The following is a 20,039-nucleotide window of genomic DNA, read 5'->3' as shown; positions in this document are numbered from 1 at the left end:
GCATTTCAGTCGGGTTGAGGTCAGGACTCTGATTGGGCCACTCCAGAAGGTGTATTCTGTTCTGGTGAAGCCATTGTTTTGTTGAATTACTTGTATGCTTTGGGTCATTGTCCTGTTGCATCACCCATCCTCTGCAGAGCTTCAGTTGGCGGACAGATGGTCGTACGTTCTCCAGCAGGGCGGGACCAGCAGCCAGGCATGGGGAGTGACTCGGTCTGTATCCAATGGGATCGAGTCTGCTAGTTGAAAAGCACCTCCTCCTCCTGGTGCCTTCCAGCTTTCAGACTCGATCTGATTGGGAACAGACGCACTTCGGAGCTGCTTCCCTTTGAATTCTTCCCAAAGTAAGCTTTTCTTAAGTAATTAGGAGGGCGATTCAGCCCTATTTATTCCTTCCCAGCTGCTGGTATAGGGGTTGAGGCTCCCATTGTAGGTGAGCTCTCCCCCTCCCCAGCGAGAAAGGGCGATTCAGCCCGATACCGCTGGGGACAGCATAAGAAGCTGCTGGAAGAACGGGGAGGCTGTTAGGCCTCAATTACGCCTCCCCGTGGCTGGCAAATTCGGCGGCTGCCGAAATTAAAACACAGCCGCGTGGCGGCTTTAATTAATATTAAGTTTGGGCGCTCCCGGGTGCTTCCCGATCGCCTCGGCCTACCCATAAAAGGGTCTAGGCCGGCCAGCCTGCCCTTACCTGAGCTCTGGGGCGTCTTTAATCAGGCCATTGATGGGCCTATTTTCCAGTCACCGGATCTTCGTGGGCGCTCCCGGGCTTCATTCCCGATCGCTTGGTGACTCAGCAGGGCCTCTGCATCGATCTTCGACTGGCTCTCCGGCCACTCACTGAGGCCTTCAGTCTGTGAGTATGATTACCCTTTTAGCCACCTCCGGTTTTACTAGCCACGTGGCAAAATACCTAGTAGGCCCTAGAGAATGGAAAAATTTCCCCACTGAATTTTTATTTAAATGGTAATTTAATTATAATTTGTCCTAGGTCATTTCTGTAATAGGCCTTGGCTTGGGCCTCTAAAGGCTCATAGGCCTCGCATCCAGGCCTTGTCCACGTAGTTTGAGCCCTAACTATCGGTTAGGCCTTTCAAGATGGCCGCCGTTCCTCCAGTCCGGCCTAGTAAAAGGAAGCAACATCAGACCAGTCCAAGCCCAGGGCCTAGTGCTTCGAGCTCTCATGCACCCACAAGGTCAGAGACACTTCAATCCTCCATTTCTAAGCCCCAAAAGGCTATTTCTAAGACTTCTGAAAAGAAGGCCCTACAACGCCAGAAGGCTATGGATAGGGCCATTGCTAGGGCAGTGAGGGAATCTGCTGATACTATACAGGAACAGCAATCCACCTCCTTACCAGTTCAGCCTCCTGTGCAGTCTCCTGGGGCTCCATTAACTTTATCTCCTGATATATCTGTAGACTCATCCCAACCTCTGCCCAATTCTGATTTATTCTGTCCTATTTCTGTATCTGAAATGGAGGTTTTACCTGCAGCCCCGCCAGTACTTGAGTCAGCAGAGGTTCCTTCTAGTGCCACTATTCCAATGGGGCCTGTGAGTCACCAGGCAGTTGCCCCAGTGGCTAATGACCCTGCAGTTATGGCAGAAATGATTGCAGCTGCTGTTCAGAGGGGTATTACTGCTTCCAGGCAGGCAAGAACCCATTCATGGGTTTCAGAATATGTAGCATCCCAAACTAGTCACGATTTGGTGCAGGACTACTCCACACCTCAAGCTGAAGATTTCCAGGCTCATTCTCCATCTCGGGCCTCACTGGGGGATGAAGGGGACCTTAGGGATGAGAACCTCTCTGAGGATGAGGATTTGGTTCCAGACCAACCCTCCTTTGTGGGTCTCTTCAACCCACAATTATTTCGGTCTTTGCTACACAAGGCCAAGGTCACTACCCGGCTGGGAGTGGCCCGACCGGCCCCAATTCCCACCTCAGAGACCACTGATCCACCCATGGACTTGTTTTCAGTTCCGGTGGTCGAGTCAGAAGAGGTGCCTGCCCCCAAGCTCTTTGTGGAAGTAGTCGATAGGCAATGGAACACTCCTATAACTGGTCCTAATCCTAATGCCTTGGACCGTCGCTTGTATAATTTGGAACCTAACTTCCTTAAATTACTGCAAATCCCCACAGTTGATGCCCCAGTAGTTGCATTAGCAGGGCCATCTGTGGTCACAGGTCCTCCAGAGGAAACCCTTCGCCCGGAAGACAAACGGGCCGAACAAACCCTGATTAAGAGTCATCAGGCGGCTGCCTGGGCCGTTAGGGCCTCTTCCTCGGCCTCTTTCTTTAATAGAGCGGCCCTTTTATGGTTAAAACAGTTGCGGGACCGTTTACCAGTCACTGACTCCCGGTCACATCAGGACTTAAACAAGATTATAGCTGCCATCGAATACTCAGCCGATGCCACCCTGAATGCTTCTCGATTTGCTGCCAAATCGATTGGTTCCACAGTATCCTCACGCCGCCTTCTCTGGCTTAGGCGTTGGCAAGCCGACGCCAAAAACAAATGGAGGTTGGCCTCAGCCCCTTATTCGGGGACCTCACTCTTTGGAGCAGCCTTGGATCCTTTACTTATAGAGACCAAGGACAAGCGCAAAATCCTTCCAAGCATGTCCCGCCGTTCAGACTCCAGACCAACCCCATATTTTCGTCCCTTCAGAGCGGCTGATTCTAACTTTGGAAACTCCAGAACCCAAAGACCCTTCTCCCCCAGACAGGGTAGACAGGATAGGCAGGATAGACAGGCAGGTCAAGGTCAGAGGGGTTCCTTCAAGCGGCCCTTTCGGGGGGGGAGAGGTCGCCCATTCAGACGCTCACGTTGACTGCTTGCCCGTCCCTCCCATTGGGGGCAGACTGGCGCTCTTCGCCAGCCAATGGGAGGAGTCCACCTCGGACTCCTGGGTCAGGGAGACAATCAGGTTCGGTCTATCCCTGGAATTCCTCTCCACCCCCCCGGGCCATTTCGTCAGGTGCCCGTTATCTTGCAACCCGACGAAACGGCTGCTCGTGGCATCGGCCATAAAACATCTTCTCTCAATTCAGGCCATCCAAACGGTGCCACGAGATCAGCACGGTCGGGGGTTTTACTCCCGACTGTTCATAGTTCCAAAGCCCTCGGGGGGATGGAGAGCAATCCTCGACCTGAAGGCTCTGAACCGCCACATAGTCTACAGGCGGTTCAAGATGCAGTCACTCCAGTCCATCTTGGAGAGCATCAGGGAGGGGGACTTCCTCACGTCAGTAGACCTGACGGAGGCATACTTACACGTCCCTATCCTTCCGGCTCACAGACGATTCCTCCGCTTCTGCCACGGGGGTCTCCATTACCAATATTGTGCCCTTCCATTCGGGCTCTCCTCGGCCCCCAGGGTCTTCTCAAAGCTAATGGCCGCTCTCACAGCGCATCTCCGGGCTATTCCAATCAGAATCCAGGCTTATCTGGACGATCTCCTTATTCAATCTCGATCAGAGACCCTGGCGGCAGCGGATTTGTCCACAACCATTCAGGTTCTAGAAGCCCACGGCTTCTCGATCAACAAGGCCAAAAGTCACTTACATCCTACGAATCGAATCCAACACTTAGGGGCCATCATAGACACGATAGAGGGCCGGGTCTATCTGTCACAGGAGCGTCTCACCAATTTACAGAATCTAGTCAGGGGGGTAACCAAGAGACGCCTTATTCCTTTAAAGACCCTTTCCCAACTCTTGGGGAAACTGGTCTCCTGCATCGGCATTGTACCTTGCTGCCTCCACTGCAGGACACTGCAGTGGTTTCTACTCCCTATCAAAAGGCACACACAGCTCGTCACCAATACTTGTCCAACTTCCACAACAAGTCAGACACTCTCTTTATGGTGGATCTCCCCAGCCCTGTCAAAGGGCAGAGAGTTCAGGGAACCCCAACGCCTAATCTTGACAACAGATGCCAGTCTTCATGGCTGGGGCGCCCATCTGGGATCAAACATGGCTCAGGGTCAGTGGTCCCCAAGGGACCTGACCCACAACATAAACTGGTTAGAACTCAGGGCCATTCATCTGGCCTTACTATCGTTCCAGGACATTGTTCTCAATCAAGACATTCTAGTATTAACGGACAATGTGGCCGCAAAGGCTCATGTGAACCGCCTGGGGGGAACCCATTCTCAGCCTCTCTTGCAAGAGGCAGTGCAACTGGGTCTCTGGGCGGAGGCTCACCTGAGGTCCATACGGGCCTCTCATATATCAGGGGTGGCAAACACACAGGCCGACTGGCTCAGCCGAGTCTCAGTCGACCAGGGGGAGTGGCGACTGAATCCGGATATGTTCCTCGAGATCACACTCCGCTTCGGGAACCCGCTGGTAGACCTCTTTGCCACTCGAGACAATCGTCAACTGGATCGGTTCTTCTCAAGGTACCCAGTCCAGGGGCGGAGGCCATAGACGCCCTGCGCAGCCCTTGGCCCCCCGGCCTCCTTTATGCCTTCCCTCCCATTCCGACAATACCCAAGGTTATCAGGAAGATGCTGAGGGAACAGGCGGAACTCATCTTGCTGGCTCCACACTGGCCTCGGCGCCCGTGGTTTGCGGACCTGGTGGCTCTCTCAGTGGCTCCCCCGTGGAAACTTCCTCAGACCAAGATCTCGCTCAGCCAAGGGCAGCTGACTCATCAGGACCCTCAGTGGTTCAAGCTGACCGCCTGGCGCTTGGCGGAGCCTCCTGAGGAAGAGACATGTACCTGCCAACGCCGCCAACACCATCCAGGCGTCTCGTCGTAGTTCCACCATTCGCATCACGGCTCGACGTGGCGCACCTTCTACACCTGGTGTTCAAGCAAGAACATAGACCCTACCAACGCTTCTCGATCACTATCCTGATCTTCCTTCAACACGGATTGGAACAAGGTTTGGCAGCGAACACGCTCGACGACAGGTAGCTGCTCTCTTCTATTTTAACTTGCGGTGCTAAACGCTCCTAGCCCACCGGCCCCTCATCCGTCAATTTCTGAGGGAGCAACCAACCTTTGTCCTCCGGTAGTCCACAGGTATCCATCTTGGGACCTCACGAAGGTTCTAACATCCCTCACCAAGGGCCCCTTCGAACCTTTGCGGGAGTGTGGCCTGCAATATTTGACATATAAGGTGGCCTTTCTAGTAGCCATTACTTCAGCTCGCAGAATTTCTGAACTTGCTGCCCTTTCCACCAGGGCGGATCTCTGCGTTTTTCACTCAGATAGGGTGGTCCTCCGGCTAGATCCTACCTTCCTGCCTAAAGTTAACTCACTGTTCCATAGATCACAAGAGCTCATTCTTCCCGACTTTTCTCCAGATCCGGTACACCGGCTGGAAAGGTCCTGGCATACCCTAGATGTCCGGAGAGCCCTCCGTATTTATATCAAGCGTACCGCCTCTCTCAGGAGGACGGAGGCTCTCTTTGTGTCCTTTCAACCAACCACCATCGGCCTTAAGGTATCTTCCTCTACCATCGGTAGATGGCTTAAGGCATGCATTGCCAGAGCATATCAGATTCAGGGAATTCCTGTTCCAAGTCGCATCACTGCGCATTCTACTAGAAGCGCGGCTACTTCAGCTGCGTGGGCCACTCAGGCTCCGTTAGAGGAAATCTGCAAAGCAGCCACATGGTCTTCTCCGAATCCATTCATACGCCATTACAAGATCGATTCCTATGCATCTGCTGATGCGGCGTCCGGCCGCAGGGTTCTCCAAAGGGTCCTAGAAGGGGGTTCTAACCCGGACCGGGCGGATCCCTCCCGATAGGACTTGCTTTGGTATGTCCCATGCCTGGCTGCTGGTCCCGCCCTGCTGGAGAATGGACATTGGTCCTACCTGAATGTCCTTTCTCTGTTGGCGGGACCAGCAGCCAGCCCCTCCCTGAACGCCCGGTTCCTGTCTTCTATAGAGGTCATTCGGGCTCTCATGGTCATATGCCAGGGGGGGGGAGGGCATAATAGCATATTCTTGCAGTTCCTGTTTTACAGCTCAGTGCGTCGGTCTGCCGCATCATCCTCGTCCGAAAGCTGGAAGGCACCAGGAGGAGGAGGTGCTTTTCAACTAGCAGACTCGATCCCATTGGATACAGACCGAGTCACTCCCCATGCCTGGCTGCTGGTCCCGCCAACAGAGAAAGGACATTCAGGTAGGACCAATGTCCATTTTCCTGCAAAATGTCTTGATAAACTCTGGAATTCATATTCCCATCAATGACAACAATCAGTCCAGGCCCTGAGGCAGCAAAGCAGCCCCAAACCATGATGCTCCCTCCGCCATGTTTTACAGTGGGGATGAGGTTTTGATGTTGGTGTGCTGTGCCTTTTTTTCTCCACACATAGTGTTGTGTGTTCTTCCCAAACAACTCAATTTTGGTTTCATCTGTCCACAGTATATTTTGCCAGTAGTGCTGTGGAACATCCAGGTGCTCTTTTGCAAACTTCAAACGTGCTGCAATATTCTTTTTGGACATCAATGGCTTCCTCTGGGGTGTCCTCCCATTCTTATTTAATGTTTTCCTTATTGTAGATGTGTCAACAAAAATGTTAGCATGTGCTAGAGATTTCTGTAGGTCTTTAGCTGACACTCTAGGATTCTTCTTTACCTCATGCAGCATTCTACGCTGTGCTCTTGCAGTCATTTTTACAGGATGACCATGCCTAGGGAGAGTAGCAACAGTGCTAAACTTTCTCCATTTGTAGACAGTCTGTCTTACCATGGACACATGAACATCAAGGCTTTTGGAGATACTTTTGTAACCCTTTCCAGCTTCATGCAAGTCAACAATTCTTGATCATAGGTCTTCTGAGAGCTCTTTTCTGCGAGGCATGGTTCACATCACAGTGCTTCTTGAAACCAGTAACCCCACAACAGGTGTGTGTTTTTAAAGGGCAGGACAGCTGTCAGCAACACATCCAATATCATCACACTGATTGGAGTCAAGGTTGGCTCACTCCTGGCTCCAATTAGCTCTGGGAGAAGTCATTAGGCTAGGGTCTCACATACTTTTTCCTCCCTGCACTGTGAATGTTTACATGTTATGTGCAATTAAACCATGGCAACATCTAATGTTTGTGTAGTATTATGTTCAGCAGACTGTGTTCTTCTATTGTTGTGACTTAGATGACGTTCAGAGCACATTTTATGACCAATTCATGCAAAACTCCACGTAATCCCAAGGGGTTCACATACCTTTTCTTGCAACTGTAAGTCAGGAAACTTGCATATTTTTTTTATTTTTTTAGTTTCAGACACACCTCCCCCTCCACCCCCAGTAGACGAAGCTGTTTTTGATGAATCTCCGCCGCCACCCCCTCCTCCAGAGGATTATGAAGAAGAAGAAGCAGCTGTGGTGGAATACAGCGATCCTTATGCTGAAGAGGATCCACCATGGGCACCAAGAACTTATTTGGAGAAAGGTTAGTTGGTTGGAGTTGTAGGAAGGGGTGGAAGTTTGTCTCCCTCATTGGGTCTGAATTCAGTGCAGTACATTATACAGATGCCTTTTGATCCTGAGAGCTTGAGAGTCACAGGTTTCCTACATTTTGCCAAGTAATAGAATTAGACTATTAGTCTAGTCGCCTAGACTTCCGGACCGCCACCCACCATCACAGGGAGACGGAACCTATATGTTGGTTCCGTCCCAGGCGCCTGATGGATCCCGAGAGGTTCCTGACGGAGCTTGGGCCATTCCCTGAGGATCTGGCCCACGGCACGACTGAGGAACTAGTTGTGGCCTGGGAACAGGCCGCGGCCGGGGCCTTGGACCGTGTCGTGCCTTTGCGGCCTCTGACCCGGCGCAGATCTCGTCCGGCCCCTTGGTTCTCCGAGGGGCTGAGGGAGATGAAACGCCGGAGAAGACATCTAGAGAGCACCTGGAGGTCCAGTCATTCCAAAGCTGATCGGACACTAGTTAGGTCCTATTCTAGGACCTACCTAGTGGCAATGAGGGAGGTGAGGCGTTCCTACGCCTCCACCCTCATTGCGTCGGCAGATAACCGCCCGGCCGCCCTGTTTCGGGTGACCCGCTCCCTCCTTCATCAGGAGGTGCGGGATGACCCTTTGCAGGGATGTGCCGAGGAGTTTAGTGGTTATCTATACGATAAAATCGCTCAGCTCCGGGATGGTCTGGACCGAAATTGGGATGATCCAAGCAAGGGAGAGGAGGCACGTCTTGTCGAGTCTGTTTGGGATGAGTTTGACCCTGTGGCTCCTGAGGACATGGACAGGTTGTTGGGGAGGCTTCATGCCACTACATGTTTATTGGACCCGTGTCCTTCCTGGCTGGTACTGGCCACTCAGGAGGTGACACGAGGCTGGCTCCAGGGGATTATCAACGCTTCTTTGTTGGAAGGGGTTTTCCCTGCCGCCTTGAAAGAGGCGGTGGTGAGACCCCTCCTCAAGAAGCCCTTCCTGGACCCAGCTATTTTGGGTAATTATCGTCCAGTCTCCAACCTTCGCTTCGTTGCGAAGGTTGTAGAGAGTGCTGTGGTGCGACAGCTACCCCAATACCTGGATGAAGCCGTCTATCTAGACCCGTTCCAGTCCGGCTTCCGACCCGGATACAGCACGGAGACAGCTTTGGTCGCATTGGTGGATAATCTCTGGAGGGCCAGGGACAGGGGTTACTCCTCTGCCCTGGTCCTATTAGACCTCTCAGCGGCTTTTGATACCCTCGACCATGGTATCTTGCTGCGCCGGTTGGGGGGATTGGGAGTGGGAGGCACCGTGTATCGGTGGTTCTCCTCCTATCTCTCTGATTGGTCGCAGACGGTGTTGACGGGGGCAGAGGTCACCGTGAGGTGCCTCACTTGTGGGGTGCCGCAGGGTCGATCCTCTCGCCTTCTGTTCAACATCTATATGAAGCCGTTGGGTGAGATCATCAGTGGCTTTGGGGTGAGATACCAGCTGTACGCTGATGACACCCAGCTGTACTTTTCCACCCTGGGCCACCCCAATGAAGCTGTTGAAGTGCTCTCCCGGTGTTTGGAAGCCGTACGGGTCTGGATGGGGAGAAACAGGCTCAAGCTTAATCCCTCCAAGACGGAGTGGCTGTGGATGCCGGCACCCCGATTCAGTCAGCTGCAGTCGCAGCTGACTGTTGGAGGCGAGTTACTGGCCCCAAAGGATAGGGTGCGCAACTTAGGTGTCCTCCTGGATGAACGGCTGTCGTTTGAAGATCATTTGACGGCCGTCTCCAGGAGGGCCTTCCACCAGGTTCGCCTGGTTCGGCAGTTGCGCCCCTTCCTTGATTGGGATGCCTTGTGCACAGTCACTCATGCGCTCGTTACCTCTCGCTTGGATTATTGTAATGCTCTCTACATGGGGCTCCCCTTGAGGTGCACTCGGAGGCTTCAGTTAGTCCAGAATGCAGCTGCGCGGGTGATAGAGTGAGCTACGCGTAGCTCCCACGTAACACCGCTCCTGCGCAGACTGCACTGGCTACCTGTGGCCTTTCGAGTGCACTTTAAGGTTTTGGTTACTACCTTTAAAGCGCTCCATGGCTTAGGCCCTGGGTACTTACGGGACCGCCTGCTGTTACCGCATGCCTCCCACCGACCCGTATGCTCTCACAGAGAGGGACTTCTCAGGGTGCCGTCCGCCAAGCAATGTTGGCTGGCGGCCCCCAGGGGAAGGTCCTTCTCTGTGGGGGCTCCCACACTCTGGAACGAGCTTCCCCCGGGTTTACGCCAAATACCTGACCTTCGGACCTTCCGCCGCGAACTGAAGACACATCATTTACTCGTGTGGGGCTGGCTTAAATTTTATCAATTTTAAATTTTCTATTATTAATTTTAATGGGGTTTTAGTTTTATATATTTTAAAGTTTTTTTAGGCCAATTATAAAATAAGTTTTTTAATTTGTATTTTAAATTGTATATTGTATTGTCTGTTTTTTACTTTTGGCTGTACACCGCCCTGAGTCCTTCGGGAGAAGGGCGGTATAAAAATCGAATAAATAATAATAATAATAATAATAATAATAATAAGAAGAAGAAGAAGAAGAAGAGGAAGAAGAGGAAGAAGAGGAAGAAGAAGGAAGAAGAAGAAGAAGAAGATGACTTTGCTCTCTTATGTGATGTCCCAGAGTGTGACTTCCGATGTGATCGCGAAATAAAATTGTTATTAGCCATCTCCAACTCCTTTTAAACAAAATATATAGCTGGCTCCTTTCCCCAAAAACCCAAACCACACCCAGATATGAATGCAATTCAGAAATTTAATTTTATGTATTCAGTTTTTAAAAAGATTTCCCTATGTCAGTTACTAATAACTGTGATTGTATTCCATTTCATCTGTGTGTCATGTGCAGTCTTTGACCTACATCAGCAATTGGGACCAGACTTTCCATCATCAAGCAATGCAATTAATAAAGTATGACTGCATCTTTTAGTGACGCAGTCCATATAATCCTGGTTGCCATACTTTTTGGAGTATAAGACGCACTTCCTCCTGGCCCCTCAAAAGAGGGTGGAAATGTTGGTGCATCTTATACATCGAATACAGCCATTTTTGGCCTCCCAAAACTCTGCCCCGTGTGTCCTGTTTTTCACAAAAACGGGCCTGGAGAGGGTTTGGGAGGCCTGCAGAGTGCTCCTGGGGGGCTGGGGAGGGCAAAAATGTGACCGGGGTGGGGGTTGGGAGGCAAAAAGGGGGGCATTTTGCCTCCTGAGCCCCCAGGAGCACTCTGCAGGCCTCCCAAACCCTCTGTGCGCCCCGTTTTTGCGAAAAATGAGCCCATTTTTGACCTCCCAAACCCCCCATACGTCACGTTTTTGCCCTCCCCAACCCTCAGGAGCACTCTGCAGGTTAATTGGACTGGGATTGGACTCGCAAAAATGGGACACGCAAAGGGTTTGGGAGGCCTGCAGAGTGCTCCTGGGGGCCATGGAGGGCAAAAACGTGACGTATGGGGGGTTTGGGAGGTCAAAAATGGGCTCATTTTTCGCAAAAACGGGGCGCACAGAGGGGGGTGTTGCTTTGGCTCAGGGTTGACTCCTGGTTCCTCACTGGATAACTCCATTTATTTTTCTTTGTAAGATTTCAGGAGTGATGTGCCATTGCCTCATTCTTAGAGCTGAGAGTGAGTGAGTGGCCCAGGGTTACCCAGCTGAAATTGTAGGACTAGAAGTTTGGTGTTTGAGCACAAGGCAACGAGGTTTTTTAAAAAAACTTTCCACTAAATCATCTTTGTGCTTTTCATTTCATTTTCAGCCATATGAGAAATAAATAGAATTTCATTAAGTCACCAAAGCATTGTTAGTAGTCCTGCACCACATACCCTGGAAAATGTCTGTTAAAGGGAAAGTGTATGGATTGAACTCCCCCTTCCATTATCAAAGAAAGCTTGTTGCCCTGTCAGTGGACAGTTTGGAGGAATTAGTCATTTAGTAAAATTAGTCATTTTTTTAAAATTTAGTATTCCATCATTTTAGAATCAAAATGGGGACATGTCTACATGTTTTTCAATTTTGTGATAGCAACTGTTTCTGTAAATGAATAGCCAATAAAGAAAATGCCTACTTTTTGATACAAGAGACCTCTTAAGTGAAAGCTGTAATTGCCTTGGGTCCAATTGCTTATTTGAAATGCTAATTTTGTTTTTCTTCTTGTTTCTAGTTGTGGCAATTTATGATTACACTAAAGACAAGGAAGATGAACTTTCCTTTCAGGAAGGTGCCATCATCTACGTCATTAAGAAAAATGATGATGGATGGTATGAAGGTGTGATGAATGGAGTAACTGGACTCTTCCCCGGAAACTATGTAGAGTCCATCATGCACTACTCAGAATGAAGACCACTATGGCAAGAGACAGAACCAAGAGATTGTTGAGCTGCCCAGGTCCCATTGGCAGCTTGGGGGGAACCTGGGCACCTGAAGGAAGGAAGGATCATTGTAACAAAACCACTCCCCTTTCTTCTTTTTTATAAAATGGTGATTTGAATTGTTTTGAAGAATGGCTCTTCCATTTGCCAGCAGCGACCAAGCTGAATGACCAATATTAATGAGCTGACTGATCAACATGTAGATACAGAGATGTAATGAACTTGCCAGTAAAGGGATCCATTACTCAAATTGAGACCCATTCAATCAAAATATGGGATATTTTTCCTCAGGAATACCATGTCTGGTATTGGGGCATCTTGGATGTTAGCGCTGAAGGCTTTGTTAGGCTATCTGCCATCTCTTTCCCCCTCCTTATTCTGGACATATTACTGTTGGATATGTGTTATTGTACTGGCAAACATTCTGAGATTACACACCAACTGGGTCTCAGCTTGGTTCCTTGCATCTCTAATACAGCAATTCTGCAATTGTTTCACACATATAGCTTGATCTAGGCTTGTAAGGAGCTGTTTCATTTCTTCTTACAGGAGGATGTAACATCAGAGATAATCTCCCAATATATTGAGACTTCCAAGTCATAAACTGGGCTTCTTTTTGTATCATTCAATTATTTTTAAGAAGTTGGACTAAAGATCATGAAGGACGATAAAGCTTGACATTTTAAAAATGGCCTCTGTTCTTCATATAATTATATAACAGCCTTATTCAGCCCTCAGTATGCAAAATATTTGTGAAATGGTTTAAACTTGCCCTCCTGATAGTGTTCAAAAACTGCTTTCAGTCAGGCTATAGCCCTGATTGTTGTCACACAGGCTGACAGCAGTGTTCTAAAATTACCTCATGTTTCATAATTTGGGAGTTGGAAAGGGACATAAGTATTTTGTAGAGAAAGGCTTTTGTCTGAATTGATTAGCCTGCTTCAGTTGACTATAGCTTGTCCAACTCAGAATAAGTATGTACTAATGAAATTGGCCATTTGTTCTATTTCAGATTTTGATACATAGCATAAAGGACCTTTGAAAGCAGACAAATATTGCCCAAAGATTACCAAGGGCTGTTGGTTTTCTTTGAACGCTAATTTGGAAACTGGCAAAAGTGTAACTGCTTTTTCTCCCACCAGTAAATATGTGGGTGATTTTCCAACATGGGAATGAAAATCTGCTATGATGTCTGTAGGCACTTTAGCAACAAGCTAGGGGATATACAGAATGTGTTTATTTTTGTTATCCAGCAATCATGGAGCTATCAGATTCAGGCATGAAATGAGGGGGAAGGTGTGAACTTTTTTCTATACTGTAGACCATAGTCCTTATGAAACTTGCTTTTGCTTAGCTGCTGGTTTTATTCTGATAGCAGCTGAATTGGGGGGATTATGAGAAGGACCGGAAGGGTTTTGTATTAGCTCTGTGGTGTATTGTGAGAAGTTAAGTTTACCTATATGCCATAATCCCAGTCCAATTCTTCGCTGCTGATTAACATAATAAAAGTTTTCCCAAATACACAGAATAAGATATTTCTTTTTAAGGCATTGTAAACATTTCATACTTCTTACTCTTAGTTGATTTGCTGAGTATATTGCTGAAGATAATGTTCAGTAATCATGTGCTTGGAACACTGATTGTAGTGGTCAGCCTTCCTTTCTCACATAAGCTAGCTATAAATTTACTAACAACTTTCTGAGTTATGCAGATTATGTTGGTATAAGTTCTGTGGCTTCCTCTGTTGCTTGCTTGTGCCATTAATAAACCTCAGGTGCTACCAAAAGTCATTAACTTAGCATCAATTGTTATAGCTCCCATTAGTAGGACTGCTAATGAGATCCAGGTCCCTTCAAAGATTACTGTTTCAAAGCTTGAGACCTACTGTGATAATGTTTGTCACTGGCATCCCCAAAAAACAAGATCATCAAAGCTGCCTCCCCTTTTTAATGGTGTAGATATTGCAGAGGTACAGAGGAATGCAAGTTCAGTTGCATTGTGTGACCATCAGTTTGCCTTTACTGGCACCCCCACCCCCCAACAGATGCCAGTGTTTATAGTATAAAGATCACTGAGGACTGGCTTGTTTGAAGGCATCCAGATTTGATTTGTCCAAGAGGGATGGATATCTCTGAAAGCTGGATGTTTCTGTAGATGTTGGAATACTGGAACCAGCTTCTTGCATAAACACTGGACCTCCAATTGAGAATGAGTTATGAGAGCCTGATCTGTTAGGACAAAGGGTAGATTTCTACAAAGGACCAAGCATGATGGGAATGCATATAGGTTTTACTGTATATCTTATATGTGGTATTACGGTGTACAGTCGTGAGATACAGCCTACCATATGAAGATGGGAATGCAGCCTCCATCAATATGCTTGTTATAAGTGGCTGTCACTGCTCCATGGGGACCCAGCTAAGAGAAGACTCTGCTCTGAGAAGTTGAAAATACAACTGTAATACTTGTTTGGAGCTTTGGAGTAGGATTCTGCTTCAAAGATCATCAGTGGCGCCCTGCTTTCTCCAGAGTTTTGCAGAGCCTGCCAAGAGGATGAATAAAAGAGATCAGGGGTTATGGCAAATTATTCTGGACAAATTTTGTGGATTTGCATGGGCTCAGTTCTGAAAAACTAACATTTGCCTGTTTAAACATATTGGGTGTTGTGCCTATAGGCTATGAGCTGTGTTGCAAACTATTTCTTTAGAATGAAAAACCCGAGCCATAGCTGATTAGGAAAGCAGCAGAAAAACACAGCTTATTCAAATTTCCTCTCCCAATTTTTCATATTCTGCTTTTTTTTGGGTCATTATTGATGCAGTTATTGCCTGGTACCATTATCGATGCAGTTATTGTCTGGCTTTTTATGGTTTCATCAACTTCTGAAGAGTGTTTTCCCCCCACCCATCTTTTCCTTTTCCTTTTTCAGAAACAGGTTGCCTTAACAATCCTTCACATGTGGTGTCTTCTCTGCTGTTCTGGGAAATGTGACACTTGTTTTTGGTTGTAGAAAAGACTGCTGTTATGCCTGGAGCTCTCCTGTTGAAAAATCAGTAATGTGAATTCTTAACTCTGTCCCTTTGCAAGACCTAAACCATCAAATTTTATTCCTAGAACAAATAGAAGTTGGATGATGATTCTGCAGCAGAACATAAATTAATCCTGGTTATGAAAGGGAGGGTTGGAGAGGGTTTATTTTTTATTGATAGCCTTTTTGTTTTTCCTGTTTAAAAGTGCTTTCAGTATCACATGATTTTTATAAGATGCTACTTGTTTGGGGAGAAACTGTACAGCTTCTATGGAGGGCAGGACCACAGTTCCCTTATAAAAATTTGGAACTCTCTGATTGTATGACTGCTTCCTGTATCCTTCACGGGCCAAGATCATCTTCCTGCAAACTGCTGCAGAGGGTGTTTACAGATTCCTTGCCTCCTGCTGGTTTAATGCTTTTATTCTGCAATACTAATGTTGTGAAAATAATCCTTGGATTTTATGCTTATTTTTTATTTTGTACAATTACAATTTTGAATTCTGTAGAATGCCTATGGATGATGCTATGTACAAGGCCCAAAGTAATCAGACTCTGTGTGTATGTAATGTTACATAGACTGCATGTTATATCAAGACAGTGAGAGTGGTTTTTCAAATATCATTTACTATTTTCCCCAACTTACCTTTTTGCCCCCACTAGTGTTTAATTAAGAAAAAGGGGTGAAGAGGAAGGGCCTGGATTTCTCCCTTGTACCTATCCTCTTTCCCTAGTCCTGCTGTAAAGCTATTAAATATGTTGAACATTCCACATTCTGTTTCAGTATCTTGTGGGGAAAAACATGTAGTGGGGAGACCAAAAAGAGCTCAGTGTCAATTTTTAAAGCTTTTCCTTGACCATAAAATGGCTTTGATTCCCTAAGCGCTCATTTTTCCAACCATGCAATTATGGCACATGTACCCATATTCATCAACATTCTTCTGCTTCTTTTAGAGAGCAACATTTGTTTGCTATGGTACGAATTAGCAGCCCTTTGGCTTCATGTAGTTTCTCTACATCCAGTTTGAGCCCTACCACTGCGAGACATCCTGTCCAAATTCATAAGCCAAGTAGTTGAATTTAAGGTAGGCTTTGCCTAAATTAAAGATGAGAATGAATGGAAATGTGAAGCCTGACGACCCTAATTCTTATCTATCTTATCTTATCATCCTCAACATATGAATGATTTGGGGAGATACCGTAATGTAGGGCCTTGGATGCATTGAGGGCAAGAATAGGAGCCTCTCCTGTCCTGTCCTTTCCACAGGTCAAAATTCTTGACCCTGTGCTTTCCGGGAGAAAAATATTGCTCCTATAGCCCTCCAGAAGATTGAGAAGTCAAGCTTTGGTCCAGAACCTTCAAATATTGCTGTCCTAGAAGATCAAATCTTCCCCTATGGAAAAGTGCTTTTTGCTTATCGTACAAACAATATGTTGGTGCCTTCAGGCCTAAGGATTATCCTTTTCAGGGGCTTTCTTTCCTCTCCTTCACTAGCAATGGAAACTTTATTTTCCTCATTTGAGAGCTGGCACCATAGTATAGAAGAAGGAAGAGGCAAAGAATATGATCCAGAGTCTATTGTATCATTTGGCTGCTCTTTTGCTTGAATTTTACATGGTTTATAAGAATGCCATAGAGATGTTGCTTGTGGGTTTGTTATTTTACCTTGGTTAAATTGGCAACATTTGGGAAGGGAGAAGGAGAATTTAATGAGAAAAGTGAATGTTCTGGGCGATCTCTAACAGATAGGCTTTTGTAGGGAGGTGAGGAAAATCTAATCTTTGCAGATTGTGTTGTGGTTTTAGCTTTATTGTTTTCATAATTTATTCCTGATGTCTATGTGGAGTGAAAAGTGAGGAGTTAAACTTTTTCACATAAGAACAAGGACTTAAGAAGTGTTTCTGATGAGCAGGACCTTAGGCATGTTTTGCTAGAGAAAAATTAAAGGTATAGCTAGCTTAGATGGTTTTGCACCACTCCAGAAGTGAAAGAAAAGAAAAGTGTGTTAAAAGAAATGAAGTGTGTTAAATTAATTAATAATGGCAGCATGTCTTCCAGTTTTGGGTTGTTGGAGCAGCCTTTGTTTATAGCAGTATTTGAAAATGTCATCAATGAAGGAAATGTTGAACTAGATAGGATTAAATTAGCTATGTGATGACAGATTTTGAGCATCAATACATATTCTGTGAGAGCTGGTGTACCAATTAGAAAAATATAGACATTCTCTATGATTATAGATTTCTCAGAGATTATACACCTGTCTTAACATTTACAGTATTATACATCACTTTTACTAGACAGGATACTGCAGTAAAACAAAAAAGAAGTTGTTACTCAAAACAAAGAACTTAGACTGGTGCATTTTTAAAAAAAAAGTGTTGATAGATTCGAATTTGACAAGTGAGTCCCATTGGAAATTCAGAGGGAGCTGTTAGATTTACCTATGAAGAGAATTTGTAAGGTCTTCTATACCTAATTATGTATACCAGATCAATGGCAATGCTAAAATCCATGCTATAGAAGAATGGTCTTTTCCCCCCAGTGCAGCAGAATAGGCAGCAATTCAAGGCAGAAAATATCATGACCAGTCCTGCCTGGCCCTAATGCGATACTATCAGTACTATCACTCTTTTATTCATAGACACCATTATATTCTTCATCTATAACATGGGAAATAGCACAGAGTGGTTTCAGTTGGAGTCTTTCAAGAGTTCTGGCTGAAATTTCATCAACATTGGATGCTGTTTTTCAGATATTGAATTATGTGCCTCGTATGGCAAACTTAATTTGCTATCATATAAAAAAACAGGCATTTGATTTAAAATCGGCCACTTTACTAGTAGTGGCTATGGCCTCTGAGCTCTTTAAGTATCCCAGGAGGGTGAGGACAGTGTGGGATTTTAGGGAAGGAAGCCTTGCTGGTTTTGATTTATTGTGTGTACCATGAAACCATTTTGGGGGGGTGGGGGGTGAGGGAGGAGACATAAATTTTTAATTTTTTAAAAATTGTATTTGGAATTAATTGTTGCTGTGTACTAAACCCTCTTGTTACAAGTCCTAATAAATAAATCCCCCAAAACTTGCACTGCCCTCTTGACAATTGTCTTGAACTTTTTCATGATTAATTTTTTGCTGTGCACTTAAGTTATTACTAGATCTAAACTTATTGGTTTCTGGCTTTTTATATATGCATCTCTTTTTAGTAGTCTAAGAATTAAAATGAAGGCTCTCATAAATATTTTAAGTCTAAAAATGTATGATGTGTGCTTGTTAACACTGATGTCCTTAAAGAGAGTGTGAATAGGCTGGTGTCTAATAGTCACCTGAATCTCATTAGCTAAACCAGTTAGTTTACCTCTAATAGTTATACCCTACTTTAATACTAGCCAGTTCTCCAAATTGTGTGTTATTTGATGTCAACTGTTTTCTTTAAGGTATTCACAAGACATGAACAGTGACTGTTTTGTGCTCAAGAAGTAAAAGCACTTGGTGAAGTTTCATTGCCCCATCTTGGGTAACTTTGTTTTGGAAATATCTAAATATAGGTGTATAAATATCAGGGTGTTACTAAAAGATCACATTTACAAGATAGTAAAAACACGTGCTGTCAGATACAAAATAGTTGCTTTCGTATTTTCAGTGTGCTACTAGTTCCTTAAAAGGAGTTGAAAAATTGATAGTTTGGGCAAGGTTTTAAAACCTCTTGATACTGTTTCAAGACTTTTGAAAAAAGAGCTCCCAAGACTTGGTGTGTTTCATCATCTGTATCCTTTCCATGCAGCATTCTTTCACTGAGTTCTACTTTTCTAGTTTAATAACTATTGGGCAAACCAGAAATAGCAAAGACAGGTAAATATTAAAACAAGCAAAATATTCTCCCTCATACAATTAGAAAGAAGTTGATAGTATTCCATTTTTAGAAATGTAGAATTCAACAGTGGTGAAAATCATAGATCCCTTGGCAAATAGAAAGTTGGAGATAATTTAAGGTATTATCCTGGATAAAATGATTGAATGGAATTCAATTCAGGTGTGTAATGATTGATGGGCTAGAACCTGCAAAAATGCATTCTTTGCATTAGACCATACAAAAGTTTCTATATAGCATTAACAAATTACCTTAATAATGATAGGGGAGGGGTTAGATTATGTATTTCGTTATGTCTACATACCGAGAAAGCCCTTGAGTCTTCCAGTTCAGAGTTCTAAATTGGGGTAACTGGTTCCCAGAACATTTTTTTAAAGAAAGATTACATTAAAATTCAGTGAAAAACATAATGTATGAGTTTTTAATGATGTGTTTTACTACATTTGGAGGTGGGAGGGTAAAATAAAATATATTTAACCTCTGGTGTGTTTAAAGAACCCTTTTCTCAAAAAAGTATAAATGCAGGCCTATTCTCTCCCAAAATGCTGACACTGTTGGAAAAGAGATGTCCGTCCCAGTGGTGAAATTCAAATTTTTTACAGTGCCTACTGGTTCTGTGGGTGTGACTTGGTGGTCATGTGAGTGGCTGGGTGTGGCCAACTTAATGTCACTCCACCCCAGCCACACCTATCCAGGTTTTGTGGCTCCCAGTGTTTTCTGTGGGAAGTGGGTCCTGTGCCTGGGTGGGTGTGGCCAACTTGATTGGTCTCGTCCTTAGGAAATTTCTCCTTGGTCCAACTCACAATAAAATAGCACTGTTCCAATATTTAAAATAGAATAGAATAACAAGAGTTGGAAAGGACCTTGGAGGTCTTCTAGTCCAACTCCCTGCTTAGGCAGGAAACCCTACACCACTTCAGACAAATGGTTATCCAATCTCTTCTTAAAAACTTCCGGTGTTGGAGCATTTACAACTTTTGGAGGCAAGTTGTTCCACTGATTAATTGTTCTGTCAGGAAATTTGAGGGGCTCCTACAAAAATGAGGGAGTCAATCTATTTTCCAAAGCACCAAAAGGCACAACAAGAAACAATGGATGGAAACTAATCAAAGAGAGAAGCAATCTAGGACTGAGGAGAAATTTCCTAAGGGTGAGACCAATCAACCAATGAAATAGCTTGTCATCACTAGAGGCTTTCAAAAAGAGTGAGGGAAGTATATTCCAAAAGGACAGTGCCAGGAACCACTAAAACAATGCAGAAAACTTAAAACAGCCATTCCCTCCTTTTAAAAAAAGTCAATCCCAAAGCAAACGC

General features: G+C 45.5%; 1 protein-coding gene across 14 annotated transcripts in view; it reads left to right on the top strand.

The window, feature by feature from the left end:
* Window positions 1-17,503, top strand: part of ABI2 (abl interactor 2) — a 62,676-nt gene extending 45,173 nt beyond the window's left edge. For all 14 annotated transcript variants that reach the window (XM_058186867.1, XM_058186839.1, XM_058186860.1 and 11 more), the window contains 2 exons: window positions 7,245-7,418; window positions 11,620-17,503. In XM_058186867.1, the coding sequence (XP_058042850.1) occupies window positions 7,245-7,418; window positions 11,620-11,795 (350 nt within the window). In that variant the 3' untranslated portion in view covers window positions 11,796-17,503. The remainder of the gene's footprint in view (window positions 1-7,244; window positions 7,419-11,619) is intronic.
* The last annotated feature ends 2,536 nt before the right edge of the window (window positions 17,504-20,039 follow it).

This window comes from Ahaetulla prasina, chromosome 1 (genome assembly GCF_028640845.1).
Source record: "Ahaetulla prasina isolate Xishuangbanna chromosome 1, ASM2864084v1, whole genome shotgun sequence".
NCBI lineage: Eukaryota > Metazoa > Chordata > Lepidosauria > Squamata > Colubridae > Ahaetulla > Ahaetulla prasina.
Note: the sequence above shows the minus strand (reverse complement) of the source record. Positions and strands in the feature narration are given on the sequence as shown.